General features: G+C 45.6%; 1 protein-coding gene across 4 annotated transcripts in view; it reads left to right on the plus strand.

Moving 5' to 3' along the window:
* Nucleotides 1–461: 461 nt before the first annotated feature.
* The window catches only part of galm (galactose mutarotase), a 65,110-nt gene continuing 47,502 nt past the window's right edge, over nt 462–18,069 (plus strand). Inside the window, exons 1-2 of one of the 4 annotated variants that reach the window (XR_007248106.2) lie at nt 462–1,118; nt 4,696–4,850. Coding sequence is in view for 3 of the 4 variants with exons in the window: in XM_048536048.2 (XP_048392005.1) it covers nt 932–1,118; nt 4,696–4,850 (342 nt within the window). In the remaining variant the exon portion in view is untranslated. The remainder of the gene's footprint in view (nt 1,119–4,695; nt 4,851–18,069) is intronic. The other 3 variants (XM_048536048.2, XM_048536047.2, XM_048536050.2) reach the window with 3 other exon arrangements.

The raw sequence follows: 18,069 nt of genomic DNA on the forward strand, positions 1-18,069 counted from the left end.
TGCTCAGTTTGGATTAATTAGCCAGGGCCTCTCAGCTCCTGACCACATCACAACCTTGGTACAAGCATTTTCAATAAAGCTGAATTCCAGAAGTGAGATGACTGTCTTGTACATTGAGACAGACTTTGATTGACTACGGTATCAAAGACAGCGAACAAAACTGGAATCCCAGGCACAGACACTCCATCGGTTGCAGTCATACCTGTCACAAAGGAATATGATTGTGATTTTTGTGCGGTCTTTCATCTTAATCCAAGGACATCACTGCATGAATTTCTCAGGGTAAGTGTCCTTAGATCCAACCAACTTTAGCTGTATCAACAATAATCTTCATTCCATCATAAAGTCAGAAGCTGCTGACGACTCCACAATGATGAGTAAAATTTGCATACCCTCAAGAGAGAATCCCATTGTTATCCCTTAACGTGCCACGGTATTACCATTCACTGAATCTACCCATTATATCAACATCCTGAGTTTACTCTTTCACAACTACTTAATATGGTCATGGCACGTGGGCACTTAGGAGGAGCAGCAATAAATGGAAGACTTTGTGAGCAATCTTCATAATAAATTAATGCCTGTATGTATCCTCTTGCAGGTAGACTCTGTCCTCCCAGATTATCTAGGAAGTAGAAGACCAATCACAAACACTCCTAGCTGGATCTGATTTTGGAGCGCAAGCAGCACGCCTGATCTCGCCGTACATTTTTATGTCGAGAATTAATAAGAAAACGGTAAAAAAAGCGTGAAGGAGAACCGAAATTTGCAAAATCCCGAACGAACTTTTTGTTTCCGACCTAAATTGGGAGTTGCCACATCTGCTCACGGAGGAGTGGAGAACAGGGAGAAGGAAGGCCTAGTGGATCGGACCCCGGCTCCAGGTTTGCTGAGTGACCGCAGGTAGAAACATCGCGCCGCCGTTCAGGTCATGTCCGTGGTTAGTAGCGATGTGTTCGGGACACTGCCGGACGGGAGGCTGGTGCATCGGTTCACGCTGCGCTCCGACTCGGTGAGGCTATCGGTGCTGAGCTTGGGAGGCATTATAACCAGCCTGGAGACCAGGGACCGGCAGGGAGAACTGGCAGACATCGTCCTGGGCTTCGACCACTTGCAAGGTGGGTTGGCAGACTCGTACCGACTGACCGCAAGGCCTTCACACTCCTAGACACCAGCTCCCCAGGAATGGAGAGTTTTATCACCGTTCCTGAGGCAAAACACACTGGACCTTTTAGTGTGTTTATTTGAGAAAAAAAAAGTCTACTTGTGAACAAATTCCCATTTTAAGCTCTGGAATGCCCTCTTTATGACTCTGAGCTTCTGAAACTACAACAGAAATTTTTGGAAAAACTCAGCAGCCCTGGCAGCGTCTGTGGAGAGAGATGAGAGTTAACATTTCCTATCCAGTGACCCTTCTAGGAGCAGTTTCTGTTTTTCTTTCCCACCATTCCCAGTTCTTGCAGATGTTTTTCTGATCTGTTTATCCAACATAGAGTCAGAGAGCATTGAAATAAACCCTTTGGTCCAACAGTCCATGTCAACCATAATTCCAAACTGAATTAGTCTCAACTACCTGTGCTTTTCCCATATCCCACCAAACATTTTTTATTCATGTACTTATGCAAATGTATTTTAAATGTAACTGTACCTGCACCCACCACTTCCTGTGGAAGCTCATTCCACACACGAACCACTGTAAACAAAATGTGTTTTAAAAAAAATTGTCTCATGTCTTTTTTAAAATCTTTCTCCTCTGACCTTTTAACAATGTGTCCTTAACTTGATACAGTTAGGTTTGGAGGTTCTTGCAAGTTACCCAGACAAGAGTGGGGATTGCAGGGAGGTTAAGAGAATTGACCATGGCAGCTTGGTTCAAGTGGGGGAAGGAAATAAGAATGTAGTTGTGGTAGGGAATAATATCATTAGGGGATAAATTACCGTCCTCCGCAGCAGTCAGCAAGAAACCCAAAGGCTGTGTTGCCTGTACGGTGCTTTCACGGTGGCAGGGTTAAGGCAGCCTCTTTTGGGCTGAAGAAAAATTTGGAGAGGGAAAGGATCCACTCGTCATCATCCACACTGATACAGTGACATGGGTAGGCCTGCAAAAGAGGTTTTGCAAAAAGTCTTTGAATATTTGGGAGCTAAATTAGAAAGCTGAACCTCCTGAGGCAGTAATCTCTGGATTATTACCTGAGCCATGGGCAAACTGGCAGAGGGTAAATAAAGGTTAATAAAGTATGACCGTATAGCCATTATAGAAACATGGTTAGAAGGAGATCAAAGCTGGGAAGTAAATATTTGGGAGAATGTGACTTTTCAAAAAGACACATGGGAAGGAAAGAGTGGTGGGTAGCATTGTTAATATGGGATGGAACAAATACAATAGCAAGGAATGATTTTGGATTGTAAGTCATAGAAGCCATGTGGGTGGAGGTAAGAAATGAAAAGGGAAAGAAGATGCTGGTAGAGACGTAACCCCTAGGCTCTGTAACAGTAACTATCTGGTGGGACAGAGAATAAATCAGGAGAAAATGAGGGTATGTAACAAAGGCAGAACAGTAATCATAGGTGACTTTAACCTTCATGTAGATTGGCAGAGGAAGTCATGAGGAAGAATTCAGAGAGAGTGTTCAGCACAGTTTCCTGGAACAATATCTTGTGGATCCAACAAGGAATGAGGCTGTTTGGATCTGGTGATGATTATGAGGCAGGTTTAATAAATGATATTAGAATAAAAGATCCACTTGGAAGCAGTGACCATAACGTTGTAGCATTTAGCAACCAGTTGAGAGCAAGGAACTTAGGCTAGAAGCAACTGTGCTAGGCTTAAGGCAGGGTAATTGCAAAGGAATAAGGGTAGAGCTGACGAGTGAACTGGGCAAGGAGTTTATTAGCAAAAAAATGGTTGATGTTTAAGAAAATAGTTCGTAGCTTAAGTCAAATACATATTCCAGTAAGGAAGAAGTCTTCTAAGAAGGGGATAAACTGACTGTAGTTAATCAGTGCGTTAACAAGCGTCAGATTCTGCATTTTTCCTTTCAATGAGATGAAAGTTAATGGTGAACAGAGGACTGGGAAAGTTCACAAAAGCTGACCACAGATAAATTAAGTAAACTTTGAGATTAAACTTGCAAGTACCATCAAGAATTTCTTCAAATAAGTAAAAAGGAAGAGAAAGCCAAAATAAACATAACCCCCCCATTGAGAATGAAGCTCAGGAAATAATGGCGGGTGGCAGGAAATGTGGAGGCGTTGAATAAATACTTTGATTCAGTCTTCACAATAGAAGATGTTGAGAGCATTCAAAAATTACTAAATATTTGAGAGGTAAGAAATGAAATAAATACAACAACAAGGGTAGCACGGTGGCTCAGTGGTTAGCACTGCTGCCTCACAGCACCAGGAACCCAGGTTTGATTCCACCCTTGGGTGACTGTCTGTGTGGAGTTTGCACGTTCTCCCTGTGTCTATGTGCGTTTCCTCCGGGTGCTCTGGTTTTCTCCCACAGTCCAGAGGTGTGCAGGCTAGGTGGATTGGCCATGCTAAATTGCCCATAGTGTTCAGGGATGTGTAGATTAGGTGGGTTATAGGAGGATGGGTCAGTGTGGACTTGTTGGGCTGAAGTGCCTGTTTCCACATTGTAGGGATTCTATGAAACTGTTACTAGAGGAAAAAGTGGTACGGAAACTAAAGGGGCTAAAGAGTCATTAGAGCCATGGTTCTGTTTGGATCTATCCTAGGATATTAAAGGAAGTAGCTACAGAGATAGTGGATACACTAGTAGAACAGAATAGTCTCATTTGTCATTTGCACTCGAATGAGTGCTGTTAGATTCTGGGAAAATTGGCAGTTTTCCAATCCTCTGCAATGAAACCAAAAAAGGTAATGAAGGCCAGTTACTTTCTCCATTATAGGCAAAATGTTAAGAATATTTTCAAAATATGTAATAGTATAGCATTTACAAATACATAATATGATCAATCAGAGTCAGTATGGTTTCATGACAGGGAAATTGTGCCTGACAAATTTACTAGATTTCTTTGAGTAGTTAACAAGCAGGATAGATGTAGATGAAACAGTGGATGTAATTGTGGATTTTTAGAAGACATTTGATAATGTACCACAAATTAGGTTTCTTAATAAGATTAGAGCCCATGGTTTTGGAGGTAGTGTTTTATTAATAGAAGACAGTTGGGATAAGGGGGGCATTTCGCAATGACTATCTTTTACCAGCACTTTGCCACAAGGATCAGCGCTGGAGCCACAATTATTTATGACCTATGATGTGGATGAACGCTTAAAAAGTTTGTGGATGACACAAAATAGCTAGGAAAGCACGTGCTGAGGATAACAGAGTCTGCAAAGGGATATTGTCAGGCTGAGCTTATGAGCAAGAACTTGGCAGACGGAATATAATGTTAAGATGATCTAGCCTATTGCCTCCTTACTCGATTTATTGTCCTGTTTAGTTTACAATGCTCCTGAGAGACATTTAGATGTCTGATTACATTAAAAATGCTTCATAAACTTGGGTTGTTATTGCCCATTCCAAAAGGCATTTTGAAAAAAGTAACAACTTTAGAGAGGAGGAACAATATTGGATTCAGTGTCAATGTAATTTGTAAAATACATCAAATTATTAAAAGTCAACATCCCTCACTCCCTGATGATAACTTGTTTAAATTATGCTTACAGGTTATATTAACAAGCATCCATACTTTGGGGCAGTCGTTGGTCGTGTTGCAAATCGAATTGCCGAAGGGAAATTTAGTATTGATGGAAAGGAATATCAGCTGCCTATTAATAATGGGCCTAACAGTTTGCACGGTGGCTTGAAAGGATTTGACAAGGTAAGGAAAATGTATGACTATGCTGAGCAATATTACAATTTAGTTTGTGGAGAGACTGTGGAAACTAGGATTGTTCTGTTTCGAGCATAGAAGGTTTAGGGAGAATTGATACAGGTGCTTAAACCAGAGGGGTTTTAAAGAAGCACATGTGGAGAAACTCTTTCTGCCAATAGTGTTAGTAACTAGAGAATGTAGATTTAAAATCATTGGTAAAAGTAGTAAAAAGGTGAGTTTTTTTTACTTAAGCTGTGAGCTTCAGTGTACTTCCTGGAGAAAGCAAGGAAGCAGATTCTAGAAATTTGCAAAAGGGGGTTAAAATATATTTTAAAAAATAAGACACTTCTGGATTGTGCTCACAAAGTGGGAGTGTTACGAATTGGATATCTCTTTCAAAGAGTTCACAGCAGTACAGGGGCCAAAATGTTGTCTTGCATTCTGTATGTTTTCTATGAATCTGTATAATTTGCGCTTTATTTTGTAAGTATGACTCTTAAAATGTAAGCGTTAATTCCATGTGAGGATTTTACAGTCGAAAGGGCAAGAGCAGCAACAGCATGTGTTTAATAGATGGACATTAACATAACAAAATGTTAATTCCCTTCCAATTCCCCTTCCTCTCTCTCACCTTCGATGGTCTTCATTGCCCGTAATGGGCTTTGAATGCAAATTAATTAATTGGGAAACGTGGGTGATTTATTGGTGGTGGTTAATAGATGAAAAATACCTTGGGTGATTTTACAATAGAGGGAAGAAAAGTTCAGTTGTGTGTGAGAGGATGTCTGGATGTGAAAAAGAAAATAAATTTCACAGCAGGTAAATTAAACAATTGGAAAACGTGTGTTTTAATGGTGGTGGTTAATAGGCGAAAATTGCCACAGGTGTTTTAGATGTGGGAAAAGCCATTTGGTTGTGTGCAGTTGCCCTTCTGGATATAAAATGTTCATTTGAATTTGACAGGAGTACTACAAAGTAAAATTTGATAGTGTCACATATTATTCTGATAGCTAGCTTAAAGCTTGATCAAAAAGTTGGATATTGGGGAGTGTTTAAAAGAAGGAAAGTGAGGAGAGACGGGCGGAGAGGTTTAGGGACAGCATTCAAGAACTCAAGGCACAGTCACCAATAGCGGAACAATTAAAACAGGGAATTCTCAAGAGACCAGGATTAGATGAGTGCAAATGGAAAGACAGACACTTTGCCTTTCATGAGCACCAGAAACCTCTTGAAGTCCTTCACAAACCTTTGTACTGAAGTACTTTTGAAATGCAGACACAGCTGTCTTGCAAGAAAGATTGCTAGTAAGGGGGTATGAGGTAGAATACACAATTAGGGAGGGGTGAGGCCATGAAGGGATTGTACCATGACAACTGCCTGTTCACCCCTATCTAATCCCTTTACAGTTGAAACCCTGATGACTATTGTATTCCTACACTTTCTCGTCCTCTCCTGTTTATTACAGCCAACATTGGTATAATTAATTTGGTTGTTTTGGTTTCCCCTGAGAAGTCATTCCCCCTCCGTCCCCAGCACTGTCCAAAACATATATCTGCTTTAAGTGGAACAGCCACACGTCTGGCATGGTTTTCATTCTCTTCTGGCGGACACCCAATCCCTTTCTGCCTGTGGAGTTTTTGACAGCAGTGTGAACAGTTCTCTGTACGTGCTATCTGCAATACTCTCAGCTTCACGTTTGCTCCGTAATGTACCCAGTTGTTGCTTCAAAACCCAGGCCTCCAGCAACTGCAGCTGGTGACACTTCAGCACACTTGCTGGCCCCAGGCATTGTGAATGTGCCCAGCTTCCCGCGTAGTTCAGGAGGAGCAAACCATGGCTTTGAGCTCTCCTGCCATGATCTACCACAATTACTTTGGGGCCTTTCTTCATTTGGTGAAGCAAAATATAGCCCTTTTAAACTATAAATCATAAAAAAAGACTTTACAAACAATAAGTATTAACAGTAGCACAAATACTCACTGCCCTTACACACTCAATTAGCAGCTTCCACTTATTCCATATCACTTTTGACATCCCCTTAGGAGCTCTGCATCTGTATTGAGTAAAAGTAACACTGGGCTGGACCATTGAAAGTATTCCCACTGCTCTGCTCTGAAGCTCCTTGCTAGATTCTGTTTCTCTCTGACCTCTGGTGGTCTGTACTGTAAGAGTTTCTCATAGCCACTCTTTCCCCCATATGTCCCTAATTCCTTAAGGCCTTACTTTTATATAAAAGAGCAGAAGTACTCACCAATGAGAGAAAAGGAGGTACTGATCTCCTCCCTTTTCCGCCTAACTCCCTGTTTCATCAAACTCCAGTTTCACTCCAGTGCAACAAAGCAGCACTCTAGTGCATGCAATAAAAAGTTGATTGGTCTCTGGAGTAGTGACCAACTATCAATGACAGAGAGCTATTTGCCTGCCAACATTGTGTGATTTGTTCTCCGGTAACAACAGTTTGGTACTGGGATTGAATTACAGAGACGTATTCAGTGTTTTCTGAGCAGTGTCTCTGCTGTCGAAACTCACTATAAACCTAAAGAAAACCAGTTTATCTTCCCAAACAATTGTTTTACCTGATAATTCAGAGACGTTTTATAAATGAACCAGCCCGTCTTGTGTTGTTTACAACCAGTGGAAGCATCTGAAGAAAGATGATTGAAGCCTTGTGCTAGCCAAGAGAAGAGTTTTAAGGATCACCTCAACAACAGTACCTGGGAGTAAAACTACTGAATTATCTTTCCCATTTTCCCCCTCTATCCAATAATCAATTTCCCTGTTTGCTTGTCTGTGCATGTAAGAGGAAGCTTATAAGGGGATTAGAATGTTGGTTGGTAATATTAGATGCCAGTGGCTTTTAACTGTTTACCAGTAGCTAGAATCTAATTATCAGTAATAAGTAGTGATTCTTGTTCAGCAAAGAAACCTCTTTTTCTGTCAATCTGTGTCTAAAAGTCAGGTAAATTGAGGAAATGTTTATTGTACCTGGGTGGATAGTTCACGGTGAGATTTTAAATGAGAGGTGAGAGGGGTGGAGATAGCAAGACTGCAGATGCTGGAGTCAGAGACAACACAGTGTGGAGCTGGAGGAACACAGCAGGCTGGAGCATCAGAGGAGCAGGAAAGTTGAAGTTTCGGGTCGAGACCCTTCTTCTGAGAGGGGTGGAACAAAGTGAGATGCTCAAAGTAGTTGTAGGTTCCAAAGTCGTGAAGGGCTAGGTCAAGGTGTAATCTGATGATGAGCACCACACCTGCACTGCAGTGTTCTTGATGAGACAAGTGGTAGAATGTATAGCCAGACCTGAGACTTCATTAGGGAGAAGCTGTCATCCTTACAACCACATTCCAACAAGGCCATGATGCCGATGCGATCCTTCACAATACCCTCACGGATGGCCAGGGCTAAAAGTGAATGACTATGCTGGAAGCGATGTGGATAGGGTGGTGAGAACTGAGCCATTTGCAGCGTCCGTGGAGTCAGCAGCAGTAGGGATGATTTAAACAAGAAGGAAATCAGCAAAAATAGACCCATCTGACATACGTAGCCACAGAGGTAGGTCATTCAGCCCATCGAGCCTGCTCTATCATTTAATACGATCGTCACTACTCAAATTTTACATTGTCCTTTACCCACATTATCCATAATGAAAATGTTTATAGGGATAATGTCTGCAAATTTGGAACTATTACATTTAGTTCCCATACCCAAATCATTTACATACATATTGTGTGCAGCTGGAGCCCTAGTACTGAACTTGTGTTCACTAGTTGCAGCCTGTCAATGTGAAATAATCCATTCATTCCTGTGCTTTGTTTTCTGCCTGTTAGCCAATCATTATTCCATGCCAAGACATTACCTCCTATCTCATGAGCTTTAATTTTGCTAAGCAACCCCCTGTGAGTCCTTATCAAAAGCCTTTTGAGCATCTAAGCATACTACATCCATCAATTCCCTTTTATCAATTTTGTTAGTAACATCATCAAAAACACCAACAAATTTATTAAACATGATTTCCCATTTACAAATCCATCCTGACATGCCCAATCAGATTATTGTTACCTAAGTGCCCATTCATCATGCCCTTTACAATAGATTCTAGCATTTTGCCTACTACTGATATAAGGTGTACAAGCCTGTAGTTCCCTGTTTTCTCTTTTGCTCCTTTCTTAAATAGAGGAATGACATCTGCTAGCTTCCAATCTGTAGGCACCATTCCAGAATATTTAGAATTTTGGAAGCTAATCACCAGTGCATTGACTATCTCTGTAGCCACTCCCTTCAAAGCTCTGGGATTTAGACTGTCAGGTCCTGGGCAGCTATCAACTTTCAGCCCGTTAATTTCTCCAGTATAATCTTCTTAGTAGTACTAATTTCCTTTAAATCTCTAGACACTTGGATTTTTAATTCTGGGCAATAGCTTGTTTATTCCTGTGTGTAAATTGACACAAAATAATCATTTGGCTTCCACTTTTTTTGTGTTTCCCATTAAAATTCTTGTAACTTAGCATGTAATTGTCTTTCATTTAAATGTTCGCATTTTATGAACCCTTAGGCTCTTACAGTCCATATTTATGTCTTTTGCTATTTTATTTTCCTTTTCCTTCTCAATGTTTTATTTTACTTTGCTGTATTCTAAAAAGTCTCCCATTCTGGAAATTTAGCACTATTTTTGATGAGGGAACTATACTGTCTCAAAATTTGTAGATGACACAAAGCTGGGTGGAAGTGGGAGCTTTGGGGAGGATGCGCAGATGTTGCAGTGTAATCCGAAAAGGCTGAGTGAATGGGCAAATGCAAGGCAGCTACAGTATTATGTGGATAAATGTGAGGTTATCCACTTTGCTAGCTAAAACTAGGAGACAGATTATTACATGAACAGCTGTAAATTAAGGGAGGGGAATGCTCAATGAGACCCGGGAGTCCTCATGCACCAGTCACTGAAAGTATGTGTGCAGGTAAAACAAGCAGTAAAAAAGCAAACTGTATATTGGCCTTGATAATAAAATGTGAGGCTGGATGAACACAGCAGGCCAAGCAGCATCTCAGGAGCACAAAAGCTGACGTTTCGGGCCTAGACCCTTCATCAGAGAGGGGGATGGGGTGAGGGCTCTGGAATAAATAGGGAGAGAGGGGGAGGCGGACTGAAGATGGAGAGTAAAGAAGATAGGTGGAGAGAGTATAGGTGGGGAGGTAGGGAGGGGATAGGTCAGTCCAGGGAAGACGGACAGGTCAAGGAGGTGGGATGAGGTTAGTAGGTAGATGGGAGCGCGGCTTGGGGTGGGAGGAAGGGATGGGTGAGAGGAAGAACAGGTTAGGGAGGCAGAGACAGGTTGGACTGGTTTTGGGATGCAGTGGGTGGGGGGGAAGAGTTGGGCTGGTTGTGTGGTGCATTGGGGGGAGGGGACGAACTGGGCTGGTTTGGGGATGCATTTGGGGAAGGGGAGATTTTGAAACTGGTGAAGTCCACATTGATACCATATGGCTGCAGGGTTCACAGGCGGAATATGAGTTGCATAGGGTGGCATCATTGTGGCAGTGCAGGAGGCCCATGATGGACATGCCATCTAAAGAATGGGAGGGGGAGTGGAAATGGTTTGCGACTGGGAGGTGCAGTTGTTTGTTGCGAACTGAGCGGAGGTGTTCTGCAAAGCAGTCTCCAAGCCTCCGCTTGGTTTCCCCAATGTAGAGGAAACCACACCGGGTACTGTGGATGCAGTATACCACATTGGCAGATGTGTAGGTGAACCTCTGCTTAATGTGGAATGTCATCTTGGGGCCTGGGATGGGGGTGAGGGAGGAGGTGTGGGGGCAAGTGTAGCATTTCCTGCGGTTGCAGGGGAAGGCGCCGGGTGTGGTGGGGTTGGAGGGCAGTGAGGAGCGAACAAGGGAGTCACGGAGAGAGTAGTCTCTCCGGAAAGCAGACAGGGGTGGGGATGGAAAAATGTCTTGGGTGGTGGGGTCGGATTGTAAATGGCGGAAGTGTCGGAGGATGATGCGTTGTATCCGGAGGTTGGTAGGGTGGTGTGTGAGAACGAGGAGGATCCTCTTAGGGCGGTTGTGGCGGGGGCGGGGTGTGAGGGATGTGTTGCGGGAAATACGGGAGACGCGGTCAAGGGCGTTCTCGATCACTATGGGGGGAAAGTTGCGGTCCTTGAAGAACTTGGACATCTGGGATGTGCGGGAGTGGAATGTCTTATCGTGGGAGCAGATGTGGCAGAGGCGGAGGAATTGGGAATAGGGGATGGAATTTTTGCAGGAGGGTGGGTGGGAGGAGGTGTATTCTAGGTAGCTGTGGGAGTCGGTGGGCTTGAAATGGACATCAGTTACAAGCTGGTTGCCTGAGATGGAGACTGAGAGGTCCAGGAAGGTGAGGGATGTGCTGGAGATGGCCCAGGTGAACTGAAGGTTGGGGTGGAAGGTGTTGGTGAAGTGGATGAACTGTTCGAGCTCCTCTGGGGAGCAAGAGGCAGCGCCGATACAGTCATCAATGTACCGGAGGAAGAGGTGGGGTTTGGGGCCTGTGTAGGTGCGGAAGAGGGACCGTTCCACATAACCTACAAAGAGGCAGGCATAGCTGGGGCCCATGCGGGTGCCCATGGCCACGCCCTTAGTCTGTAGGAAGCCGGAGGAGTCAAAAGAGAAGTTGTTGAGGTTGAGGACGAGTTCAGCTAGGCGGATGAGGGTGTCGGTGAAGGGGGACTGGTCGGGCCTGCGGGACAGGAAGAAGCGGAGGGCCTTGAGGCCATCTGCATGCGGAGTGCAGGTGTATAGGGACTGGACGTCCATGATGAAGATGAGGTGTTGGGGGCCAGGGAATTGGAAGTCCTGGAGAAGGAGGCGGGCGTGGGTGGTGTCACGGACGTAGGTGGGGAGTTCCTGGACCAAAGGGGAGAAAATGGAGTCCAGATAGGTGGAGATGAGTTCGGTGGGGCAGGAGCAGGCTGAGACGATGGGTTGACCAGGGCAGGCAGGTTTGTGGACTTTGGGAAGGAGATAGAAACGGGCCGTGCGGGGTTGGGGAACAATGAGGTTGGAGGCTGTGGGTGGGAGGTCCCCTGAGGTGATGAGGTCATGAATGGTGTTGGAGATGATGGTTTGGTGCTCGGGTGTGGGGTTATGATCGAGGGGGCGGTTGGAGGTGTTGTCGCAGAGTTGGCGTCTGGCCTCGGCGATGTAGAGGTCAGTGCGCCATACTACCACTGCGCCACCCTTGTCTGTGGCTCACCTTTGTCCCCCTACAGCCACACATCAACGAATACCAGTCACGATTGGACATAGAGCAGTTTTTCCGCCGTCTTCGCCTCCATGCCTACTTCTTCAACCGGGAGCCTAACCCTCCCTCCATTGACCCCTTCACCTGCTTCCAACACAAGTCCTCCTCCTGGACACCACCCCCAGGCCTCCTACCCTCCCTCGACCTCTTAATCTCCAACTGCCGTTCCGACATTAACCGCCTCAACCTCTCCACCCCTCTCACCCACTCCAACCTCTCCCCTGCAGAACGGGCAGCCCTCCGCTCCCTCCGCTCCGACCCCAACCTCACCAACAAACCCGCAGACAACGGTGGCGCAGTGGTAGTATGGCGCACTGACCTCTACATCGCTGAGGCCAGACGCCAATGGTCCGACACCACCTCCTACCGCCCCCTTGATCATGACCCCACACCCGAGCACCAAACCATCATCTCCAACACCATTCATGACCTCATCACCTCAGGGAACCTCCCACCCACAGCCTCCAACCTCATTGTTCCCCAACCCCGCACGGCCCGTTTCTATCTCCTTCCCAAAATCCACAAACCTGCCTGCCCTGGTCGACCCATCGTCTCAGCCTGCTCCTGCCCCACCGAACCCATCTCCACCTATCTGGACTCCATTTTCTCCCCTTTGGTCCAGGAACTCCCCACCTATGTCCGTGACACCACCCACGCCCGCCTCCTTCTCCAGGACTTCCAATTCCCTGGCCCCCAACACCTCATCTTCATCATGGACGTCCAGTCCCTATACACCGGCATTCTGCATGCAGATGGCCTCAAGGCCCTCCGCTTCTTCCTGTCCCGCAGGCCCGACCAGTCCCCCTTCACCGACACCCTCATCCGCCTAGCTGAACTCGTCCTCAACCTCAACAACTTCTCTTTTGACTCCTCCGGCTTCCTACAGACTAAGGGGGTGGCCATGGGCACCCGCATGGGCCCCAGCTGTGCCTGCCTCTTTGTAGGTTACGTGGAACGGTCCCTCTTCCGCACCTACACAGGCTCCAAACCCCACCTCTTCCTCCGGTACATTGATGACTGTATCGGCGCTGCCTCTTGCTCCCCAGAGGAGCTTGAACAGTTCATCCACTTCACCAACACCTTCCACCCCAACCTTCAGTTCACCTGGGCCATCTCCAGCACATCCCTCACCTCCCTGGACCTCTCAGTCTCCATCTCAGGCAACCAGCTTGTAACTGATGTCCATTTCAAGCCCACCGACTCCCACAGCTACCTAGAATACACCTCCTCCCACCCACCCTCCTGCAAAAATTCCATCCCCTATTCCCAATTCCTCCGCCGCATCTGCTCCCACGATAAGACATTCCACTCCCGCACATCCCAGATGTCCAAGTTCTTCAAGGACCGCAACTTTCCCCCCATAGTGATTGAGAACGCCCTTGACCGCGTCTCCCGTATTATCCGCAACACATCCCTCACACCCCGCCCCCATCTCAACTGCCCAAAGAGGATCCCCCTCGTTCTCACACACCACCCTACCAACCTCCGGATACAACGCATCATCCTCCGACACTTACACCATTTATAATCCGACCCCACCACCCAAGACATTTTTCCATCCCCACCCCTGTCTGCTTTCCGGAGAGACTACTCTCTCCGTGACTCCCTTGTTCGCTCCACACTGCCCTCCAACCCCACCACACCCGGCACCTTCCCCTGCAACCGCAGGAAATGCTACACTTGCCCCCACACCTCCTCCCTCACCCCTATCCTAGGCCCCAAGATGACATTCCACATTAAGCAGAGGTTCACCTGCACATCTGCCAATGTGGTATACTGCATCCCCTGTACCCGGTGTGATTTCCTCTACATTGGGGAAACCAAACAGAGGCTTGGAGACCGCTTTGCAAAACACCTCCGCTCAGTTCGCAACAAACAACTGCACCTCCCAGTCGCAAACCATTTCCACTCCCCCTCCCATTCTTTAGATGACATGTCCATCATGGGCCTCCTGCACTGCCACAATGATGCCACCCGCAGGTTGCAGGAACAGCAACTCATATTCCACCTGGGAACTCTGCAGCCTAATGGTATCAATGTGGACTTCACCAGTTTCAAAATCTCCCCTTCCCCAACTGCATCCCTAAACCAGCCCAGTTCGTCTCCTCCCCCCACTGCACCACACAACCAGCCCAGCTCTTCCCCCCCACCCACTGCATCCCAAAACCAGTCCAACTTGTCTCTGCCTCCCTAACCTGTTCTTCCTCTCACCCATCCCTTCCTCCCACCCCAAGCCGCGCCCCCATCTACCTACTAACCTCATCCCACCTCCTTGACCTGTCCGTCTTCCCTGGACTGACCTATCCCCTCCCTACCTCCCCACCTATACTCCCTCCACCTATCTTCTTTACTCTCCATCTTCGGTCCGCCTCCCCCTCTCTCCCTATTTATTCCAGAACCCTCACCCCATCCCCCTCTCTGATGAAGGGTCTAGGCCCGAAATGTCAGCTTTCGTGCTCCTGAGATGCTGCTGGCCTGCTGTGTTCATCCAGCCTCACATTTTATTATCTTGGAATTCTCCAGCATCTGCAGTTCCCATTATCTCTGTATATTGGCCTTCATAGTGAGAAGATTTGAGTACAGAAACAAGGATGTCTTGTTACAATTATACAGGACATTGGTGAGGCTATACCTGAAATATTGTGTGCACGTTTGGTCTCTGAGGAAGGGTGCTCTTGCTGTGCAGTAAGTGCAACAGAGATTTACCAAATTGACTCCTGGGATGGCAGGACTGATGTATAAGTGGAGAGACAGAGAGATAGAGAGACAGAGAGAGACAATGGGTTTAGAAGAATGAGGGGAATCTCATTGCTAAAAATTCTAACGAAGCAAGACAGGTTAGATGCAGGAAGGATGTTCCTGATGATGGAGTCCAGAATCGGGTCATAGTTTAAGGATAAGGAGTAGCCTTTTAGGAATGAGCTGAGGAGACATGTCTTTTCCCAGAGAGTGGTGAACCTGTGGAATTTACTAGCACAGAAAGTAGTTGAAGCCAAAATGTGTTCACAAGAACGAAATAGATATAGCTCTTGTGGCTAAAGAGATGAAAGGATATGGGTGGGATTAGGGCATTAAGTTCAATAATCAGCTATGGCACAGCAGGCTCGAGTTGCCAATCGTCTTACCCCTGCTCCTATCTTTTTTCTGTGTAAATTTATATGCCTTTTATCTTAAACTTGCTTAATAAACTTTAAGAGATAGTAGGAACTGCAGATGCTGGAGAATCTGCGATAACAAGGTGTAGAGCTGGATGAACACAGCAGGCCAAGGAGCATCAGAGGTGCAGGAAAGCTGATGTTTCATATCTAGACCCTTACCCTTTTCTCTGAAGAAGTGTCTAGACCCGAAACGTCAGCTTTCCTGCTCCTCTGATGCTGCTTGGCCTGCTGTGTTCATCCAGCTCTCTACCTTGTTATCCCTAATAAACTTTAACTTGCTTTGTCAGTCGTTGATAATTGACATTTGAGCTTTTGCACCTTGAAGAAATGTATTGTTGCAGATAATGTAATAGTTTTTAAAGACTATCTATTAACTTTGTTCAGCATGCCTTGTATTTTCCCAATCCATCCTTGCCACTTGCTGCCTCATTCCTCAAATTTAACACCCTTGCTTCAGATTGAACTAACTCACTTTCAAACATAATATAAAATTCTATCATATTATAGTCACTGATCCTTAAAGGTTCTTTTACAACATAATTAACCCTTTCTCATTTAAATAATACTAGATCTAAAATAACCTTTCCTGTAGTCAGACCCTCAACATACTCCTCCAGAAACCGTTCCTAAGACTCTCCAAAAACATATGCTCCACAGTCTCGGTGTTCAGGGTTTATTCAGTCCAAATGCAAATTGGAGTCAACCATGATAACTGTGTTGCCCATGTTACATGTTTTTCACATCTCCTGATTAATAACATGCCCCACACTGCTGCTTCCACTTAGTGGCCTATAATAACTCCAACCAATGTCCACTATAATTTGCTATTTCTTAGTTTCTCTCAAAACTCATGATTTCATACATTATTCTATTGATTTAAGATTTTCCCTTACTAATATACTGATGCAATCCCTTATTATTAGTGCAGCTGCACCTTGAATGTTTAATTACCCCTCTTGGTCACCATGCAGCCATGTTTCTGTAATGGCAATTAGATCACATTGATGTCTGTGTCTTTTCGATCATCATCTGCCTTGTTGCGAATGCTGTGTATGTTCAGGTAGAGTGTCTTTAATTCTTTCTGACACAAATCTGGATTTGATGTGAACTTGATGGCAAAGTGTTGTTCTCCCGTCTTCCAGTCACTCGAGCACCTTTTCTATTTCTTGTTATTTCCTTCCAATTTGCATTGTCCTTTAGGTTCCCATTACCCTGACAAACTAGTTCAAACCCAACCCAGCAGGACCAGCCAACCTCCCTGCAAGGATATCAACTCCAGTCCTGCTCAGGTATGATCCTTCCAGCTCGTACATGTCCGATGTGCCTCAGTTCTGACCCCAGTGCCTCTGAAATCTGATGTCCTCCCTCCTACAACTGCTCTCTAGCCACAAATTCATTCGATTTGTCCACTTGTTTGTATGCTCACTAGTATGTGACACTAGGAATGATCCTGAGATTACTGCTCTTGAGGTCAGTCCTGATTTTTAACTTCCTTCCTAATACCCTGAAGACCATTTCGGGACAACTTTCTTGTTCCTGTCTATGTCATTGATATCGTGTTGGGCTGTAACTGCAGTTGATTCTCTCTGTTCTACAGCCATTCTGCGACATCCTGACCCTCGCAACAGGGAGGTAAAGCATCATCCTGGAATTACATTTAATTCTTCAAAAATGCTGGTGTGATTCCCTGTTTATGGAATTCCCTCTCACTATTGCCCTTCCATTCTGCCTTCTCCCCACTCACCCTTTCCCTGCTCTCATAGTTGAGACGCCAGTGATGCCACCGACTTGACTCTGGCTGCACTGCCTTGAGGAACTATTGCCCTTACCAGTTTCCAAAATGAAATACCGATTTAGCAAGCAGGATAGACTGGGATCTCTGGCACTAGCTGCCTGGCTCCCCCAGACTGCCTAAAGGTCACCTATTCCCCCTCTGTCAGCACACTTCTAACCTGCAGTGTGACCTCCCTCTCTTCCTATACATGTAATCCATGATGTCCTTTGCCTTACAAAGAGACAGCAGTCACTCCGGCTGCTGCTGAAGCTTGGAAACCTGAAACTCAAGCTTGTGTATGCAGTGACCCTTCCCACAGATGTGTTTGTGATACATGCTATATCCCTGAGTTCACACATGCTACGAGATATCTGCTCCACTTGGCCGTTCTGACCTGACATCTCATAACTCTTTTTAAAAACTCTTTGTAATCGTCAGAATATGTGTGAACTTACTATAAACCTTAATGGTAGCTTAAGTCCACTGAGTCCTGTCTTGGGCAAGCCAAGTGCATTGGTCGGTGTTGCAAGTAGAGGTGTTTGTCAAGAGCCCAACTTTTTCTCCTCCTATCAGCTGAATGGAGTCTTCAAACCTCAACCTCTCTTTATCCACTGCCTGTGAAGCAGTATCTCGTGTGGATCTGTCTGTCTCTGCCCCTTGAAGATTTCTTGGCTTTGGGTCCTCCTTTCTTCCGTGCTTTTAGGCTTCTGTCTCCAAGCCTTTCTCTCTCCCATGCCTTCCCTGTGTGAAGCTGGACATTCAGTGTGACAATAGACTGGACAGGTGGGATTGTTGCTGGTAATGAGCCAGCACAAAGTGACTTAATGAGACCTTTGCAAGATGCCAGGAGAGGCACTGAGGAAGAACTATATATTTATCTGAGAGGCGATCAAACCTGGAATGGCAGCAATAGAGAACAAAAGTCACAGAGCACAGGACTGGGATAGGGATTTGCAAAAGCAGACTATTTCAACTGGGCTGGGGTGGAGCAGTGGTGGTGGAGGGTAGTGAAAGGAGAC

This window comes from Stegostoma tigrinum, chromosome 9 (assembly GCF_030684315.1).
Source record: "Stegostoma tigrinum isolate sSteTig4 chromosome 9, sSteTig4.hap1, whole genome shotgun sequence".
NCBI classification, from domain to species: domain Eukaryota; kingdom Metazoa; phylum Chordata; class Chondrichthyes; order Orectolobiformes; family Stegostomatidae; genus Stegostoma; species Stegostoma tigrinum.